We start from the raw sequence: 22,013 nt of genomic DNA, 5'->3' as shown, positions 1-22,013 counted from the left end.
TAAATAATAACTATTCTTCTATAAAATAGAGAGGTGTTCACCCTTTTTCATTTGCCACGATTAAATAAAATGTTTTAAAAAGTATATAGTGACACAATTGTAACATTATTATTAACAATAATTTCCATTCTAAAATTTATTTTCACATGTTGAACAGCACAATAAAACATTGCTTTTAACTACCACCATTAGCACATTTCAGAAATAACCTGTAACATTATTTAAAATTAATTAATTATAATTTAACATTCCAGGGAATTATATGTAGGACATAATTGGGGTATGCATTGTCTAAACTTAATGAACTGGTTATTGGATATGTTTTCTAACTTAGTGATCATATAAATTTTGATAAAAATTTATATTAATTCTAAAAATTATCTCATATGCTCTAAATACAGCAATTTCATGTTCCTTAATCCCTGCAAAAGTCCTAAATTGGCATTGATGAGAATAAATACAAGTTAAAAAAGAAAATTCGAAGTTTCCTATTTGAAAATTGTACTTGTACTAGAATTTCCAGAGCCAACACATTTTATACACCTGTATTTCAAAACGCCTGCTCCCATTTCCAGATGCTAGTTGTACCTACTGAAGCTACACTTTAATATGCATTTTAATTTCTTTTTATATACACTAATTGATTCCCTGTAGGAGTCTACTGCAGGATGATGAAATTTTAGGAATTGCTGTTCTGATTTCACAAGACTGATCACATTCTTTGACTTTGGTGATACTATCTTGGTACTGAATACTAATTGTAGGTTGTCAAAAATAAAAACCCCACGGTGGGCCAGGTGTTGTGGCTCACACCTGTAATCCTAGCACTTTCGGAGGCCGAGATGGGTGGATCACCTGAGGTCAGGAGTTCAAGAAACGAACAGTGCTAGGTGGTGAAATCCCATCTCTACTAATAATACAAAAAATTAGCTGGGTATGGTGGTGCATGCCTGTAATCCCAGCTACCTGGAAGGCTGAGGCAGGAGAACTGCTGGAACTCAGGAGGTAGAGGATGTAGTGAGCAGAGATTGCACCACTGCACTTCCAACTTGGGCAACAGAGGGAGACTCTGTCTCAAAACAAAGCAAAACAAGCACAACAAAACGAAACAAAACAAAACAAAAAAAACCCAAAAGCCCAAAGTGTATCTTTTGTGTAATTTCCAAGTCTTAGAAAAGATTGTATTTAATTCATATTTGAAGTATTTATTAGAATTAGAACTGATCTGAGAAAAGTATACTCTTGATCTAACTTTTCTGCTCTTGTCAATCCTAACTTTATTAAGTGCTATGTTTTCAAGTCAGCAAAAGTCATTTGTTCTCCTATGCAGACAAATAGGTAGAGAATCTTGGGGCTTATGAACACAGTTTAAAACTTTACCTTAATTGTTGAAGTGACTTTTATATATATCCATATGTGTGTGGTAGGGCTATCATAAGCATGTAGATAAACACGGTAAATTAATAAAATATAGGTTAACTTTATAATATTGAGTACTCAACCACTGAGCCAGTCACTTTATATTTAATATCTTGTTGACCATTAAAAAAATAGAAGAAGCTTAAATTATCTTCTTTTTACATAAGAGAAAATTGAGGTTCTCAGAAAGTAAATATTTTGCCTAAAGTCCAGTGCTTAGTAAATATAGAGTCCTGGTCAGATCACAATGCCATTGTGCCTCCTGCTTTGCAAGAATGTTTCTGAAATCTTCCAGAAACTGCCTAAAGAACTATCTGGTGATATTTTTAGTCCAGTAAGTAGAAAAAATAATCCAAAGGATGAAAACACATGCTGCTATTTTTTTCTACATTGAATGCTGAGTTTAAAATAGAGCCTATATAACAGATAGCATGAGTAGAATTACTCTATATTTTGATTCACTTTGTTGAATCAAATAAATCAGATAGTATTCTGATTTTGGCCTCAGATAAATATCTTGATAAATATTAAGATCAGTTCATTTGCATTAATGTTGCTGGAAACTTTGGAGCTCAATGCTTTTTCAATGAGCAGCAAGGACCATGTGGATTTAGGTTGTAGCTACTGTAAGACTTAAGGATCATAAAGCTGAATTTAAAGTGCGGATGACATCTAATGAGTCTCCAGCCATTAGCAAACAGAATAAGCTATAAAACTTTTAACAAAGAATTACAACAGAAACAACAATATTTCACTTAAAATATGAACTTATTTTTACATATATACTCTTTAGTAAATATATTTTAATGAATGCATTCATTAGCCTATTTCAGATCAATCTTACAATTTCTAGCTGTCACAATTAACAAACTAAGGATGGAATTCAAGTTTACAACTGATTACTTTAAATTACGGTGCTAAAAAAGTATACTATGTAGTTGGGACGTTTTATATTTATCTTTAAAAAGTTGAGCATGTGTTTTGTTGCCAGGCACTGCAGTAGGCACTTTACATTCATTATCTCATTTATTCAGATATTGCAGTTAACTTATTTCATGATAGAAGAAATAAAGTCTTACAAGTTAAGCCATTAATCTAAGCTAACAAAATTATTAAGCAGCAGAGTCCATATTTAGGCTGCTTGACTACTCTAGGCTGCCTGAGTACAAACTCTAAATCCTGAATCTCAACTCTATATCAACTTCTCTAGTCATATTACTTTAGATAATACTGGAAGAAACCTTAGGGATAATCACATCAGATCCAACCTAAACCATTTATTTAGCTGGTATTTATATAGTAACATAATTGATTTCATTTCATTCTCAGAAATAACTACTTGCCACCTAACATTTTTAAAAGAACAGTATTTTCTCCCTATTTGCTTTCTGCTTTAATGTTACCATGAGTATGAGGAGATGGAAGAGTAGTTTACACATTCTCATCTAAAATACAGCTGAATACCTTCTCACTTAATTTTTACCTATGAAAATTTAAAAATTACTTCTCTTACCTAAACCTAATTTTGAAAACCATATGGGGAGAAATATTGTAGATACAAACAGAGAACTCTGGATATGCTAAAATAATGCTCTTATCATCTTTTTTTGAAGTAGCAACTTTTAAGTAACCCTGAAAGCATTCAGAAGCAATGAAGGCAAATCTTATTTTGTGTAACTTAAACTTAATTTTCTACTAATATTTTACATGTTTAAGACTTAATTTTCTACTAATATTTTACATGTTTAAGAACAAAAAGCTTTTATTAAAATTTGAATATTCGAGCAATATACTTCATTGATACACTAATTTAAAAATTCTGAAAATTCTGCAAGATACTAACTTATAGTCAAAGTCTACCAGGATATTAAAGTACTTATTCAAATTTACTGTTTGGTAATCATTTCTTTAAACACTTTGAAGTAGAAGACTTTATTAAAAAGTAAGGTAAATTTTTAATAGAAGATAGCAACTTTCTAAATAAGACACAAACATTAGTGTGAAATAGTTATTTAAGAAATCGGCTGGGCACAGTGGCTCACGCCTGTAATCCCAGCACTTTGGGAGGCTGAGGTGGGTGGATGGCGAGGTCAAGAGATCGAGACCATCCTGGTCATCATGGTGAAACCCCATCTCTACTAAAAACACAAAAATTGGCTGTGCATGGTGGCGCATGCCTGTAATCCCAGCTACTCAGGAGGCTGAGGCAGGAGAATTGCCTGAACCCAGGAGGCGGAGGTTGCGGTGAGCCGAGATCACGCCATTGCACTCCAGCCTGGGTAACAAGAGCAAAACTCCATCTCAGAAAGAAAAGAAAAGAAAAGAAAAGTTTTAAGTTGTCAGTTATTTAAGAAATCAAAAATAATGTACATTACTAACAAATCCTCAAAAGAAGTCCCATATTTTAAAAGTCAGTTCCAATGTATACACATACCTGCTGTTTCATAATCTTTATCTGTTCTTTTTGCTTTCGCTTCTCCTCGGCAGCCATTATTGCTATGACAAGAAACCAAAGGATAGATATCATCGAAAAGGGAATGAAGAAAAGAAGCCTCTTATGAATTCCCCAGTACTGACTCTTCAAGTTCATGCTATCATTTACATCACTTACCTTGCTGCTTTTTGGCTTCTTTAGCAACCCGAGCCTGTTCCTGCTTTTGAAGTTTTCTCAAAAGCTTTATTTGTGCTGCTTGCCTGGCTATTTCTGAAAAACACAAAATTTCAAAGAGTATTAATAACTTTCTATAACTGCTAACCTAAAACAATAACTGTGTGAAAATGGTATCATCATAAAGGATATAATATTTGAGAAAATTCCCTAAGGTCAGACAGCAGGAGAGTGGTATGGTAGACAATTTCATGTTCATTCTGATGGAAACTGTCAAATTATTTCATCAAATTTGATCCCATATATAGGACTACATAAAAATGATGTTTCTTTTAATCTTTATCAAAGAGGTTCATTTAAGTACATTTTTTTCACATTTCAAGTAAATCCCACTTAGTGGGAAAATAGCTGCTAATACTGTAAGAATTGTAATGTAGCTTCAGTCTTAACATATAAAAAAGAGAAAGACTCCCAATTAAAACAAATACAAAGTTCCCTCCCACCCAAACTTCATATTTCAATTAGCTATAAAGGTTAAGTTCCTGAATCCAGTGGCATTTTCATGTATGAAGGAGAGGGACTAAGCAATGACTTTTAAAGACAACCTAGTTCTTATAATTTTCAAGGACACATGCATGAAACTAGGGTAGACAAACAAAATTAATGCCCAATTCTTCATTCCTCCCTTTTCCATGCCATTTGTAATGTGACTTTGTAGCAATTCCCATCAAGAGGTGGAATATATTTTCCTGTCCCTTGATTCTGAATTCAACCATGGGATTTTCCATGGTTAAGACAATGCTAACAGTAGTGATAAAAACAGAGCCTGAGAGTTTAGTTGTATTCTTTCTGCTTTTGCTCTTGTGCTTTGCCTAATACTGGAGATATGACTTGAAGGCTAGATTATTGGAAGATTGGAACACAGAAAGCCAGGTGACCCCACAGATGTGAACAAGTCCAGCCAAGATAAGCAAAGCTGCTTAGCTAATTTCCAGCTGATTTCATCTGCACAAGAGATTAAGACAGTGTTGTATGCTACTAAGGTTTGGTGATTGTTACTGAGTACTATTGTGGCAAAGGGTATAATGGATACAGAAACCATGTAATATCTTTGCTTTCTTCTGCTGGCAAACTTGGCCTGAATACCTCTAACTCTAAAAGTGGTGTATAATATTACTCATATAATTATTTTGGAAAGCATCACTTTATATTAGACATTGTTACAAATTTTGTAGCCACTGAACAAAGAAACCTAAATTACATTTATTGATAATTAATATAATTGCTAACACAAGAATCACTTTGAGCTCTAAAAATTTCCACCATTTATTTACTGCAGGTACTGTTGTGTTACGTTTACATCACCTTGTTTAATGTTCACAGCTACATTATAAGATCAACATTATTGCCCAGCTTACACATAAAATAACTAAGAGTCCTAAGGTTAAACAGCTTAGCCAAGAAAAAACCCATGACTGTCTGGGCACGGTGGCTGATGGCTGTATTCTCAGTATTTTGGGAGGCCGAGGTGGGTGGATCACCTGAGGTCAGGAGTTCTACAGCAGCCTGGCCAATATGGTAAAACCCCCATCCCTACTAAAAATACAAAAATTAGCCAGGTGTACTGGTGGGCACCTGTAATCCCAGCTACTTGGAAGGCTGAAGCAGGAGAACTGCTTGATCCCGGGAGGCGGAGGTTGCAGTAACCTGAGATTGCACCACCGCACTCCAGCGAGACTCCATCTCAAGAAAAGCCCCAAAGAAACCCCAGGACTTTCTGATTCCATAGTCTATATGCTACTATCTCTAAAAACTCTTTAAGCAAACTTTGAATGTCTTAAGATTTTAGCTACGAACTTAACCCTATGTCCTCATAATAGCGGGAGAAAAAAGTTGGTCACTATGGTCAATTTTCTATCACTGAGATTTTTAAAAAGGAGAAGAGATGTAAAAAGGTCTGACTTCATCTAGTAAACTGGAAGTGTTAATGAAAAATAAAACGGAAGATGATGATAACGTATATCTCCAATGCCCCAACCCTTTTCAATATTAGGAGGTTACAGGCATCATCAAAAATTTCTGGGTCATACAGAAAGGATCTCCTGTTCACTAAATACTCTGGGACATAAAAACTTACAAACTGACCTGCAGGGTCAGCAACATTTGCTAATAATATGCAAGAAGAATATTATTCTCATCTATAATAATGCCAGATAAATATTTCTTTAATATTAAGGATTGAAAGTTCTGAATTCTCCTATAGAAGCCTGTCTTGAGATATACAGATGTGCTGATAAAAACGTTCCTAGAAAATATGTCATAAATATAATCTTTTGCTCCAAACTAAATCCATATTCTCTAATGTAAGTTTAACTTTAAATAAGAAAATTATATAATACATATAGATCATGTTTGTGTGTGAGTGTATCAGTCAATTCCAAGCCCTACATAAGTACACAATAATTTTTATTTGTTTGAGACAAGGTCTTACTCTGTAACGCAGGTGCAGTGGCTCAATCATAGCTTGCAGTAGCCTTGAACTCCTGGGTTCAAGTGATCCTGTCCCCTCAGCCTCCTGAATAGCCAGACTACAGGAGTGCACCACCTTGCCCAGCTAATTTTTTTAAAATTTATTTTTGTAGAGACTGGTCTTGCTTTATTGCCCAGGCTGGTATTAAACTCCTGACTTCAAGCAATCCTCTCACCTCAGCTTCCCAAAGTGCTGGGATTACACAGGCATAACCCACTGTGTCTGGCCAGTAATTTAAAACATCTTTGGGGCAAAAAAATTTAAAAGTTCAACTCGTATCTTTTTAACTTTAGTAAGAAATACAGCATTTTAATTAATCATTCAAAATTCACATAGCTTTTGGGAGGCAAAGGCAGGCGGATCATGAGATCAGGTGTTTGAGACCAGCCTTGCCAACATAGTGAAACCCCATCGCTACAAAAACACAAAAAAATTAGCTGAGTGTGGTGGCACACACCTGTAGTCCCAGCTACTCAGGAGGCTGAGGCAGGAGAATCACTTGAACCATAGAGGCAGAGGTTGTAGTGAGCTGAGACTGCATCATTGCACTCCAGTCTGGGTAACAGAGCCAGACTCTGTCTCAAAAAAAAACAAAACAAACAAACAAAAAAAACAAAAAAACCCCATAGTTTAAATTTTACATTATGGGCAGTTGGAAAAGAAGATGACATGAAAAAAAGAAAAAGGCTGGGTGCAGTGTCTCAAGCCTGTATCCCAACACTTTGGGAGGCCAAGACAGGTGGATCAACCTGAGGTCAGGAGTTCGAGGCCACCCTGGCCCACATGGTTAAACCCCGTCTCCACTAAAAATACAAAAAATTAGCTGGGTGATGTAGATGCCTGTAATCCCAGCTACTCGGGAGGCTGAGGCAGGAGAATCGTTTGAACCTGGGAGGCAGAGGTTGCAATGAGCTGAGATCACACCTTTGCACTTTTCAGCTTGAGCAGCAAGAATGAAACTCTGTCTCAAAAAAAAAAAAAAAAAAAAAAAAAAAGAGAAGAAAAAAAGACAGTACAGAGGAAAGACAATGATTTAGATACCTAGAAAAGTTCACCCAAACTGTAGAAATAAACTGCTGGCAATATATTCTCATTTATTTGTTTTTTTCGGTTGGTGAATATATTATAATTACCTTTTGAAATACTAATTTGAAAAGTATCTTTTGTGGCTTAAGAAATTGCCCACTTCAATTTCAAAGATGAAGTTTATTATCACACAGAATAAAGAATATTTTGGATGTAACTCATTTCTTTGATCCTAAGATGCATTTTTGACCATTTTGACATCTCTAAGGTCAGAATGTATCTGACAACTGGCAGCACTTTCCCTTCTTAGTGTACACCTTAAAATAGTGGTGTATGGTATAGATTACTTATGGGCATCTCAGTTTCTATCACATATTAAATGGATAGATGCTACTTGATATTTTGGAGAGTTTGAGATATTAATAGTATCAGTCAATCAACAAGTAGCTTTATTTATATAGAATGAAAATCTTTATCATATTCAAACTTTTGTCTTTATACTCTGAGAAATTAGAGCTCTCATTTCACGATGTTTGGATGCACATTCAAAACTTACACTTATCTCACCATTCTGAAACTTTCTTCAAATTAAGTCTGATTTTTCAGTCTAGTTCATGATAGTAGGATAATATATAACAAAAACTTCTTCTAGAATTCTCTTAAGATAATACCCAAAGTTTAATGTAGAAGGCTTTTAGCAATGAAAAAGGTGATAAAGTGCTTCATTTTTACTTTCTCTTCTTCCATATACTTGTAAATATTATTTACTTACTGTTAAATAATCTTTACATACATGTTGAGAAAGAGCACATGTAATATACAATAAGGTCAAAGGTAACAGAACTTGCAAAATGCAATCCAATATGTTATAACAAGGGTAAACTATGTAATTGAATACCAATTTTAAATCTGGAGAGAGAATAAACATTCAGTAAAAGTTGAATAATTCTACAAAAATATAATTAATTTTGCAAATTTGCTATTTTAAGCCAGGTGTGGTGGCTCATGTCTGTAATCCCAGCATTTTGGGAGGCTGAGGCAGGTGGATCATAAGGTCCAGGCTGACCAACATGGTGAAACCCCGTCCCTACTAAAAATACAAAAATTAGTTGGGTGTGGTGGCAGGCGCCTGTAATCTCAGCTACTCGGGAGGCTGAGGCAGGAGAATCATTTGAACCTGGGAGGCAGAGGTTACAATGAGCTGAGATCGTGCCATTGCACTTCACCCTGGGTGACAGGGTGAGATTCTGTCTCAAAAAACAAAAAAAAATCTAAATTTGCTATTTTAGATACTAACTCATAATGATACTTAGATACACCAAATACGCATGAAGAGCCCATTTTTGGTTATCAGTTATTTTCAAGCTTTCTTATTTCATGCAAACAATGTCCACATTCCCTATCATTAAGCATTATTCAGAAGAGTCAATAGCTTACTGACAATAACAATTTTTAAAACCCATCTATGCCTGTAGATTTATTGACTTTTTATTTTTAACCTTCATCAATAACTCATTGGGATGAAAATCTTATAAGAAACCAAATAAAATTTTTAAAAATCTGACTAGCATACTGATATTGTTTTGTTCTGTGTTTGCACCCAAATCCCATCTCAAACTGTAATCCCCATGTGTCAAAGGAGGGACCTGGTGGTAGGGGACTGGATCACGGTGGTGGGGGTTCCCCCCATGCTGTTCTCATGATAGTGAGTTCTCACAAGATTTGATAGTTTTATAAGTGGCAGATTCCCCTGCTCTCTCTCTCCTGGTGTCTTGTGAAGAAGGTGGCTGCTTCCCCTTCTGCCGTGATTTTAAGTTTCCTGAGGCCTCCCCAGTCCTGAGAAACTGTGAGCCAATTAAACCTCTTTCTTTTATAAATTACCCAGTTTCAGGTAGTAACTTTATAGCACTGTAAGAATAGACTTACACATACTAAGGCAAAAAAAATTTATATGATATTAAGTTATACGCTAGGCAGTTAACAAGCTATCAGTCAAAGAGTGAATTAGAGACAATATTTGCTTGCTATCTAAAAAAACTTGAAAATGATTTGTGTAATATGTTTAGGTATAACATATGTTTAGATATGTGTAATATATATTTAATACAATTGTATGATAGCAAAGATCTGGATATAGCTTCAATAGTCATCAATAAGAGAATGATTCAAGTCCATTTATTTTAAAAATCAGAAAGAATATATATATATATATATATATATATGAGTGGTTACACGTGTTTGTATGTATATATATATTTCTGGAACGAGTCATTATTTCACCGATAAGAATCAGAGTGTCTTCTATTTTATTTATTTCTTTAGAGACAGGGTCTCACTCTGTTGCCAAGGCTAGAGTGCAGTGGCAAGATCACAGTGTACTGTAACCTTGAAATTCCTGGGCTCACAGGATCCTCCCATCTCAGCCTCCACAATAGCTAGGATTATAGGTGTGTGCCACCACACCTGACTGATTTTTAAATTTTATTTGTAGAGATGGGGGTCTTGCTTCATTGCCCAGGCTGGTCTTAAACTCCTGGCCTCAAACAATCCTCCCATCTTGGCCTCCCAAAGCACTGAAAATTACATGTGTCTTTAAAGCGTTCTGTTCTATGAGTTTTGTCATGAATATTTGTTTTATAATACAAACAAAGCAGTAACAGAGAAGTCAGTACTATGATGGGTTTATAATACATAGAGATAAGTCTTTTATGCATTTCCTTCACATTTTGCTTATTTATAGGGATAATAAGAAACCTAGGAGAAGTAAAATTCTGTGAGATTTTTAAAGTCAGTTTTCACTATTAAACCTTTATTTTACATTGTTATATATCTTTGTGTATATGTCTTGCAACTATAAGACATCTACACATATGTTGATATATTCAGACAGCCTTAGGTGGCTTCACATTTTTAACTAGCAACTATTTTACTAGTTACTAGCAACTATTTTACTAGTTTCTATTTTACTCATCCTTCTCTTTGCCATACATAGCATGGGAATTTGATATTGAGAATTTATGTATAATTTCAATTCAATAATACAGTTTAGGTTATTATGAGCAGTTTGAGCTTGATAAATGATACCTTCTGCTTATCTTAAAGTAACTTTTTGATTTAAATGTATTAATTTGGTATTCTGAAAAAATATACACTATCTATATCTGGACTACGGGAGAACCCGAACTAAAAGACTGGGGTTACTTACCAGTAATTGGAGTTCTCTGACTGAAAATTTACTCCATAGATCCACATATTTTGGAGTTATTCCCATGTACCACCTCAAGGAATTGGGAGCTGTTAAAATGAGAATTTCCAGAAGGTTGGCACAACCTTAAGGCATGTGCCAAGTGCTGGGTGATTCCCTTTCTGTGCAAGCCTCAAAAGCTTAACACCCACCTTTGTTCTAATTACACAGGATAGGACGTGTTTACGAGTAATGGTTCTTGAAAGATTACCTAATCAAAGAATTCCAGTTACCAGTAGGGACTCCTTATTTCTTCATTTTATTCTAACATAAATATTTACTTTTTAAAAATTTAGAGCAGTATCAATCCTAAGTCAAAAACATTTTAGTATACTTTTTAGTAGGTTTATTAGTGTCAGACACATGTTTCCTACCTTGAGCTTGGAGTTTTCTTAGCAACTTTGCATCTGTGTTATCTAGGAATTCAGCACTGCCAACATTTGGAGGTCGACCCTTCCGACGTCTCATCCTGGATTCCTCTCTTGTTCGCTGTCTATCTGGATTTGGTGGTCTTCCTCTACGACCTTCCATTGCCCTGATACGAGGAATGACATCCTCTTCTTTCAAAAGACACCACTGCATTCCCTTTTGATTAACATTTTATAGAAATAATATATTACAAACAAAATCAACACAAGAGACCAATATGTCAGAAAATTCTAGCTAAAAATCACATACATTTAAAAATGTATAACATTGGTATAAATTTTAGGAATTTCTTTTGTTTCTTTTTTTGAGATGGTGTTTTGCTCTTGTTGCCTAGGCTGGAGTGCAATGGCGCAATCTCGGCTTACCGCAACCTCTGCCTCCCGGGTTCAAGCGATTCTCCTGCCTCAGCCTCCCAAGTGGCTGGGATTACAGGTATGCACCACCACATCTGGCTAATTTTGTATTTTTAGTAGAGACGGAGATTCTCCATGTTGGTCAAGCTGGTCTTGGACTCCCAACTTTAGGCGATCCACCTACCTTGGCCTCCTAAAGTGCTGGGATTACAGGTATGAGCTACCACACCCGGCCAGGAATTTTATTTTTAAATTAAACTTAGATGTATAATTGTTTATGGCTTTTGGCATATCTTTAATATTCTTACTTTAATGACTTAAGCTTGATTAAATATATATAGAGATTTGTATCTATAAACACAGAGATATACATCTTAATCACACTTTCTTAACTATAATGACCATTGAGTTAGCAGACATTTAAAAATATTAGTTATGCAATGATGCCACTATAGATTGAGTTTATTGGGTACCAGTTAAACCAAAACACTAAGCTACCTAAATAATAGATAAAAGTTTCTCTTAATAAATATTACAGCTAATAAATTAAGACAAAAAGAGTTAGAGTATCAGCATTCTGCAATACCTAATGAATTAGTGAACCAAAGCAATGAACTTGAATGGTTGCCTATCATCAAAAAGAGACACAACCAGACAGCTGTTAGCCTCCTCATGGAGGCTCACACAATCACCTATAAAGTAATATTGCCCCTCACACATACACACAAAAATCAAACCTGGATTTGATCAGCCTGGGTGACAGAGTGAGACCCTGTTTCAAAAAAACAAAAACAAAAACAAAGAAACAAAACTCATATACCCCATAAATATATATACCCTCTATGTACTTATAAAAAAGAAAAAAATTAAAAAGAAATTACATATTCAAGTACAATAATGGTACTATGGTTAAGAGTCCTTATCTTTTAGAAACACAAATGGAAATGGAAACATTCCTTCAACAAATTTTGGAAGGGAGAAGTAGATGAGGGTACATGTAAAACAATACTGGTCAAAATGATAATTCCCAAAGCTTATGATGGGTACAAGGTATATATTATCAGTCCATCTGCTTCTGTATATATTTGAGATTTCCTATGATAAGCCTCCTAGCGGAGGCACACACCAAACAATACTAGTGTATTATAAAAATAATCGTGCTTAACACATAAATACATGTATCGTGTATGTGTCAATCAAAACAAATACAGTATGCTATATTACCTTATAGTCCAAAACAATATATTCGAATATAGGAGACATCTTTTTAAAATAACTGTATTATTTCTTTTTAAGAGTTAATTACTTCAGTATAAAGGTTAAGGAAAATTTTAAAATGTATTTTTCTCTAAAAATATCCTCAAAGTAGAAATTTTGGTTGAGTCACTAGAAGAAACCGTGCAACCAAAAATAACCCAAAGTTCTTGAGTTTTACTTAATACCATAATTTGCCTAACCTGGGGTATGAAGTCTATGACTATTGCAGTTAATGGGTACTAAATTGTGCATGATTATGGATAATAGCTACATCTCATATTCCAAGTATTGTGTTTTGTTCCAGATACTTTGAATGCACTTTAATCTTCACAACATTTCTATCTCATATGGTGGGCTTTTTTGTTTTTATATTACAATTGAGGAGATTCAGGCTGAGTGAGGTTGAATAGACAGCAAAGAAAGAGAACTGTCATTCAAACCCATGACTGTCTCACTCTAAAACCTGTGCACTTGACCACTGTAAGTACCTGATGTTATAAAGATGTTCTTTTACTTGATAAATGACAGACCACAACATTTAGCCATGAAAGCACAGCCAAGATTATGTTAAGACTTTCAGAAAAAATTTAATGCATACGTTCATACATATATATTTATGCTAAAAATAACATCTACACTAATTCATTTCAGTAATTATGTTAAAAATATTTTTAAAAATTAATTCTAAGGAAAATGAAAATTTTTTGCTGAGATTCCAAATGAAGTCAATAGAAACGATAGTTGTACAAAGCGTATTTTAGGCCAAAAGCCACTGAAAGGGAAGACATCAGAATAGTTTCATGTTAGGTTATGTTCACTACCATGGGAAGCTTTTGATTAATTTAGGCTTTCATTTTTTTATTATGTTCTTAAGCACCAAGGCAGCCTGTATTCTATAAATTGAAAAATATAAAAGTGACATTCATGACACTTTGAAGAGTGATTAATAAAAGCCTGTAAACAAATCTGTATTTGGTTTTTAAAGTATCTTATTAATCATAAAATCAATTTTTGGCCAATATTTTAAGAGTTTTATCAATGTTTCTTATCCAGATACAATTTTTACATAGCTACATTTTTATTCAGCTAGTAAAATACACCTGTGTCAAAACAGGAACAAAATACATTGGTGCCTAAAACTTACCAGACAAATATAGTGATCATATCATTCACATTTTTGCCCTAGGCATTTAAAAAGTAAATGCTTCCTAATGAGACTGCATATATTGAATTATTTATAATATTTTCTGACACCTAGATTTTAGAAAATGAGAAAAGAACCATTAGGAAAATCCGACACTTATACTACAGCTTTAATTCACTGAAGAGACAAAATAATTGTGGGTGACAAGAAGTAGTATTTTTCTCAATAAACTTTTCCTCAGGAAAAGCAAATACAATTTATGTCATTTTATTCACATGCCATTGACTTTTTGTCAATCAGAAATTATATATCAAAAGAATATAATTCTTTTTCCTTGATTTCTAAGACTTAAGATAGTAAATACTTACTGAAAATAATTGTTCTTGACTAAGATTTTAAAAATATGGATAAGAAAAGATGATCAACAAGACGGAGATGGTAGAATATTATGTTTTTGTTTTTTTGAGAGTCTCACTCTGTCGCCCAGGCTGGAGTACAGTGCCAAGATCTTGGCTCACTGCAAACTCTGCCTCCTGGGTTGAAGCGATTCTCTTGACTCAGCCTCCCAAGTAGCTGGGATTACCAGCGCCCACCATCACACTTGGCTAATTTTTGTATTTTTAGTAGAGATGGGGTTTCGACATGTTGGCCAGGCTAGTCTCAAACTCCCGAACTCAGGTGATTCGCCCACTTCAGCCTCCCAAAGTGCTAGAATTACCGGTAGGAGCCACTGTGCCTGGACAAGATTATGTTAGTTATATTATTCTAATTCTGCTTTCAAACGTTGCTAATTTGTATTCTTAGTGAATAATACATTCAGGTCTATAAATACTACAAAGAGAAAAAAGGAAAAAAAGAAAAGGGTTTATGTTTTATTTCAGAAGACTGGATAATCCAGTTAAATAAGTTAATGAAATAAGTGAAAGTACACTGTAAAGCTGTACTATATTATAAAAATGAAGTTTCCACTACTTAAATATTTGTTGAGGCACCTTTACTCTGAGCAAGGCATAACATTATCTAAAGATGAGCTAGAGAGAGGCCTTTTCCATAAAGGACCACATTTTTAGCAAGGACCTTAGGCTCAGTCTATTCTAAGGCAGGTGACCCCAGGACCACACCCTGGGTAGTAATGTATTAAAAAAAGAGTTTAGAGGTTGGGAGAGAAAGTTGTCTAAACTGTCCATATAAAAATTATGATGGCCTGGATTACATCACAGGAGTTAGAGCTGGAAAGGGAGATGAATAGTACATTGGTCTTTCGGGAGAAAGAATGGACTGAAATTGAACACTGCCTGGATGTGAAGCAGGAAAGCCTGGATGTAAACCAGAAAGGCAGTTAAGGTTTGGAATAGTTTCTAAACCACATCAAAAAGGGAAATACATGGCAATGAGGTTTTCTTACTGAACACATAAGGATGGAGAAATATTTGAGAAAACTGGCAAATAAATTTATTTGCTTGATTTTTTTATGACTTGTAAACAGATTTTTAAAGAAAGAAAACATTTCTTTTTAGTGTGTTCTTAATTCTGTATTCAGAAATTCAAAAGAGATCATGAAATTTATTTTAAATATGACCTTCCTATTTCAACATTTCTGTTATATAGTCTTCATAAATAAATGACTTCAAAGGATAGGTGAACCCTTCATGAGCAACTGGTTTGTCTTTACCTAATCTCAGACAGTAAATTGCCTAATTAACTGGGTTTCCCATGTTTCACTGAAAGCTAGAATAAGTATGTGGTTTAGCAGCCACATGTTTAGATCTTAACGGGATGTGTTCTCAAGTCTCATTCCTGATTCAATTTTACTTCTTGGCTTGTCTTCTTCTTTTGTTGCTCCCATTTAAAAAAAAATACTTGTAAGCTGATTTATTTTTGGTGAAAAGCAGTACATAACTACATAAATGCAGTAAATCAGTCCACCAAAAGCCGATTAGCTGAATGATTTATTTGCCAAGTTATGGATGACTTTTTTTTTTAAACTTTTAGTATCACCAAGACTATGATGCAGCAATGTCACCATGGATTTATGGTCCTGTGCCACTAGATGCGCAGCTTCCCAAGTTAACATTTGAGATGCCTAGTACTGTACTTCTTGAAGGCTCAGTCTTATATAAGTGAATGGAGGGACTTTCCCCTACTCTTCTCATATTTTTCTGGTTTGAGAACTACATCTATCCTAGTCCTTGCTTCCAGCAGTAAAATAGTTCTGTATGTTTTAAATATGGATTAAGGCAATTGGTGTGACAATTTAAGGCCAATTAGTCATTCAGTGGATTGATCATTTACCAAATTGATTTCTGTTTAAATAATTTTCAGTAAATTTAATAGCTTAAGTAAACAAAGTTAATTTTTTACTACCTTTCTTTTTGAAATTATACTTTCAGAATCCTTTACTTCCTAATTTGTTTACATGAAACCTTTAGAACACCACACCTAAAAGCAAATCGATCTTAAAGACCTCTTATATATATTTACATTACAGATTAGAGAAGTTAGCTTCAGTGTTTCAAAGTAATGTAAGATACTAAATTACCCTCCTAGAACTAAAAAAATTCTTAGGGCATGAGCAAAGAAAGGGTATCAGATATTTGTGACAAAATTTGGCAATTCATATAAAAAATTAACATCATGAGAAAAAAATCAAAATTTTGTTGGTTCCTTATGCCTCTTTCACAGTTTAGTAATATATCTATTTCCTAGCTAGTTAACAGTGCCAGAGGTAGGTAGCAAGAGGGTGACATATTATAAACTTTATGACAGATATTCTTAAGCCACCCTACTCATATAGCTTGTTATACCATACACTACATAGCACTTAAATGATGTGAAAGAGTAAGAACCGTGAGGAAAAGTGTCATCTGTCAAAAACAGGTGAGAAAGACGTGGTTTGATACAGTTGTTTCCGCAATGCTGACTATGCTTTCTACTTACTCATAGCATGTCATCCTCCAATAGTCACGACTTTATATCTCCTCCTATATCTTCCTTCTAAAATCTTGGATTCATATAGCTGTCCTCTTAGCACAGGCCTTGCCTAGCCACAAAAATCCTACCTGGTAGATCAGTGACATAAATTTCCAGACTTTTACATTTCTGGTACTGATCTTTCATGTTCTCAGTGTCCATTCGTGCCCACAGCTATGTTGCATTAGGTGTGACAGTTAACAGCAGAGCTGAATTAGAACTCTGGTTGTTGACTCCCAATCTTTTGTTCTTTACTTAATTCGAAATAATTACCAGCATTATAAGTGTGCCAGAAACTGTGTGTTGCCTACCTTATTGTGAAGCCTCCTCTTACTCCTTATTAACAAAACCCTAACTTTAGCTGGGCAGCATTGTGCCTACTGTTTTATCTTCCCCAGAGAATAAGCTTCTCCAAATCAATACTCATTTTTTTGTACTCTTCAGTTTCTCTACGAACACTAGTTTCTCCTCAAAGTCAGGCTTTCAATTTCATTTCTGTACTGAAAGGTGTGTTCACAATTTGCTCTACAGGAAAATGCCTTTAGGGGACATTTATGTAGGGAAAAAAATGCCTGGCACATTAAGTGTTTGCTGTAAATATTTATTGATTAAATGACTCAGAACAAAGGCTCTTTTCGGTAAGAACTGTAGACATTTTACTTTTTATGGACTTGTACATTTTTAAAAAGAAGAAACACTGTACTTCTTTCTAAATGCAATGTCTCAAAGAAAATAAGCAACATTTTTTTGAGTCATTTTAAACTTGCTGCTTCTTTGCATCTTTCAATTTTATGCATTGTTTTGGCCTGATAACAACAGACATTCCATACAATGCTTCTAAACCACCTGGTTAAAAAAAATAAAGTCTTTATGCTTAGATATATAGTTTTCTACATTTCAAAAAAAGTGCTTTTCAAGGTAGATCATCATATATTTCAAAATAATATGTCATTAACAATTTATTTTGACGCCTTCCTCTATTCCTAAGTAATATATAAATATCTCTTACCTTAGTATTGTATTTAGGTAAATAAAAATAATGCTATTTTATTGCCAGAATATATCTAGCTCAACCTTACTTTCTTTTATTCTGACAAACACAAAGTAAAATAAAAACAATGACATTTTATTCAACAATTTTTTTATAATGTGATAAAACAGAAATCCATAGGAAATTTATTTACCTTACACCATTTTCAAAGGGGTTTCTAAGACTGCTAACAGAAATGCATTAAAAGGTATCCAGCCAGTATAGCATGGACTTATAAAGAGTATTATAATTGTTTTGTTCCATGAAGTCTTTATCACTCCTCTAAAATCAAGATTTTTACAGAAGCTGCTAAGAAATGTTTGAAAACTATCAGTAGATGCTGAAAAGTAGCTGATTCTACAAATTCCTCACTACAACTGTGAGCCAAAATAAATAAAACTGATAATGAATACATTAAGTGTATCTTATTCCCTATTTCTTTCTTTCTTTTTTTTTTTTTTTTTTTTTTTTTTTTTAATTAGAGACAGGGTCTCAAGTCTGTCACCCAGGCTGGAGTACAATGGCATGATCATAGTTCCTTGTAGTCTCAAACTCATGGGCTAAAGCAGTCCTTCCACCTCAGGCTCTCGGGGAGCTGGGACTACAGGCATACAGCACCATGCTCAGATAATATTTTATTTTTTGTAGAGATGGAGTCTCAAGACGTTGGTCAGGCTAGTCTTGAATTCCCAGTCTTAGGTGATCCTCTTGCCTCGACCTCCCAAAGTGTTGGGATTACAGGTATGAGCCACTGTACTGGGCCTTTCATCTCCATTTCATTTGTAATCCTATTTTCTTGAATTAAGGGCATCTCTTCTTTTTAAAGGTATAAATTAGACTGTTGTCCTTCAGTTAATGATCAATTTACCTAAATTTTAATAAATATAAGCTCATATAGCTCTCATCTTATTGTACTATACAAAAATTAATATTTTCAACAAGTGTTTGCTGTTAATATTAATAATTATATATATATTATATATATAATATATATATAATTATATATATATAATTATATATAATCATACCTTAAGCCCAGAAATATCTTGAATCAAACAATGATTCACTTATGCAAAATATCCATGGTACTCAACAACAACAAAAAGGCATCCAAATAGGAACAGAAGAAATCAAACTATCTGTCTTAAGATACAATATGATTCTATACCTAGAAAACCCTACAGACTTTGACAAAAGGCTCCTAGGACTGATAAATAAGTTCAGTAAAGTTTGAGGATACAAAATCAATATACAAAAATCAGTAACATTTCTATATGCCAATAGCATCCAAGCTGATAGCCAAATCAAGAATGCAATCCCATTTACAATAGCTACAAAAAGAATAAAATACCTAGGAATATAGCTATCCAAGGAAGTAAAAGATCTCTACCATGAAAATTACAAAACACTGCTGAAAGCAATCAGAGAAGACACAGATGGCAATATGTTCCATGCTTATTGACAGGAAGAATCAATATTGTTAAAATGGCCATATTGCCCAAAGCAATTTATAGATTCAAAGTTTATTCCTATCAAACCACCAATGTCATTTTTCACAGAATCAGAAAAAACTATTATAAAATTCACATGAAACCAAAAGAACCCAAATTGCCAAAACAATCTAAGCTGAAAGAACAAAGCTGGAGGCATCACACTTACCTAATTTCCAGCTGTACTACAAGGCTACAGTAACCAAACAGCATGGTACTGGTACTAAAACAGACACACAGACCAATGGAACAGGACAGAGAACCCAGAAATAAGACTGCACACCCATGACCACCTGATTTTTGACAAAGTCAACAATAACAAGCAATAGAGAAAGAACTCCCTTATTCAATAAATGGTGCTGGGATAACTGACTAGACATATGCAGAAGATTGAAAGTAGACCCCTTCCTTTCATCATATACAAAAATTAACTCTACATGGATTAAAGACTTAAATGTAGGATCTAAAACTATAAATTCCTAGGAGCAAAACTAGGAAATACCATTCTGGACATCGGCCTTGGCAAATAATTTATTACTAAGTCCCTAAAGGCAACTGCAACAAAAATAAAAATGGACAATTGAGACCTAATTAAACTAGAGCTTCTGTATAGCAAAAGAAACTATCAACAGACAACCTACAGAATGGGAGCAAATATTCACAAACTATACCTCCGACAAAGGTGTAATAGCTAGACTCTATAAGAAACTTAATTCAACAAACAAAAAATAACCCCATTAAAAAATGAACATGAACAAACACTTCTGAAAAAAGAGATATACATGGAGCCAACAAATGTACACAGAAATGCTCAGCATCCTTAAACATTAAAGAAATGGAAATCAAAACTACAATGAAATACCATCGCATTCTGACACTAGTCAGAATGGCTATTAAAAAGGGGTTTTTGAATTATGGGCTTTTTTCTTTAAAAAATAATATTGAAAACAAAGAAATTCTTAAATGTAGGAAACAATGATTTTATCTTTTCTGAAATAAAATATTGATGGGCTGCTGTTTCTCTTTCAGATTTATCACAGGTTGCTGTACAGACTTTGGGGTGAGGGGACTTGTTTTTTGTTTTCAATTAACTTTTTTACTTCTTTAGTATTTAATGTTGAGATTAATGGCCTTAGATGTAAATTATACTTCTGGAAGGAATAAATCATTTTATTAATAAACAAGAGAAAAACCCAGAATTCTGTACTGCAGATATTATCTTCTAGCAGAAAGTATTATCTCCTAAATTTTACACATAAAATATGGAGAACTGGAATTCCACTGATATAATTTTTGTAATGTGTCAAGTAAAATTAGAACATACAGAACTATTGTTGGGGGTTTAGGGATATGTTTTAAGAGGAAAAAGTCTGGGCGCAGTGGTGCACACCTGTAATACCAGCACTTTGGTAGGGCAAGGCTGGCGGATCATGAGGTCAAGGATCGAGACCATCCTGACCAACATACTGAAACCCTGTCTCTACTAAAAATACAAAAATTAACTGGGAGTGGTGGCATGTGCTTGTAGTCCCAGCTACTAGGGAGGCTGAGGCAGGAGAATCGCTAGAACCTGGGAGGTGCAGTGGATAGTGCCACTGTACTCCAGCCTGGCGACAGAGCAAGGCTCCATTTCAAAAACAAAAACAAAAAAACAAAATGATGAAGAAACTATATTTCCCTGGCAAATGTTTTAATAGGAGAATAGAGTCATCCCTTGGCAAATAGGATCCCCCTCTATGAATACCAAAATCTGCAGATATTCAAGTCCCTGAATAAAAATAACATTGTATTGGCATATAACCTATACCTACCTTCCTGAATACTTTAAATCATCTCCAGATAACCTATAATATCAAATGCAATATAAATGTTACCTAAATAATTGTTACATTATACTCTTTAGAGAATCATGACAAGGAAAAATGTCTGCACATGTTGAGTACTGATACATTTTTTTTCCTGAGTATTTTCAATCCTTAATTGGTCGAATCCACAAATGCAGAAAACACAGATATGGAGAGCTGACTATACTAATGGATCTGCAATACAGCATTTCATTTGCTATCAAACACCCCAATAGACATATGAAGCTTGGAAAACTATAGTTGCAACATTTAAGATCATTTTGTACAATCTCCATGTATTTGGAAAACTATGATTTCTCAGCTTTATTAGATTACAAAGAATAGAAGTATTTACTTTTAAACGACAGGAAATTTTTTTCCTGTTGTTGTTTTTTTAAGACCAAGTCTCACTCTGTCGCCTAGGTTTGAGTGTAGTGGTGCAATCTTGGCTCTGCAACCTCTGCCTCCCAGGTTCAAGCAGTTTTCCCTGCCTCAGTCTCTCGAGTAGCTGGGACTATAGGTTCCCACCACCATGCTCAGCTAATTTTTGTACTTTTAGTAGAGACTGGGTTTCGCCACGTTGGCTAGGCTGGTCTCGAACTCCTGACCTCAAACGATCCGCCCACCTTGGCGTCCCAAAGTGCTGAGGTAGCAGGCATGAGCCACTAC

The 22,013-nt window shown here is 34.4% G+C and overlaps 1 protein-coding gene across 26 annotated transcripts in view; it reads right to left on the bottom strand.

The window, feature by feature from the left end:
- Positions 1 to 22,013, bottom strand: part of BAZ2B (bromodomain adjacent to zinc finger domain 2B) — a 423,693-nt gene that overhangs the window by 90,999 nt on the left and 310,681 nt on the right. For all 26 annotated transcript variants that reach the window (XM_074399602.1, XM_074399607.1, XM_074399604.1 and 23 more), the window contains 3 exons: positions 11,202 to 11,412; positions 4,031 to 4,123; positions 3,854 to 3,915 (listed from right to left, as the gene is read on the bottom strand). In XM_074399602.1, the coding sequence (XP_074255703.1) occupies positions 3,854 to 3,915; positions 4,031 to 4,123; positions 11,202 to 11,412 (366 nt within the window). The remainder of the gene's footprint in view (positions 1 to 3,853; positions 3,916 to 4,030; positions 4,124 to 11,201; positions 11,413 to 22,013) is intronic.

The sequence above is a fragment of the Saimiri boliviensis genome, chromosome 5 (assembly GCF_048565385.1).
Source record: "Saimiri boliviensis isolate mSaiBol1 chromosome 5, mSaiBol1.pri, whole genome shotgun sequence".
Classification (NCBI taxonomy): Eukaryota; Metazoa; Chordata; class Mammalia; order Primates; family Cebidae; genus Saimiri; species Saimiri boliviensis.
This window is presented reverse-complemented; position numbering and strand designations above follow the sequence as displayed.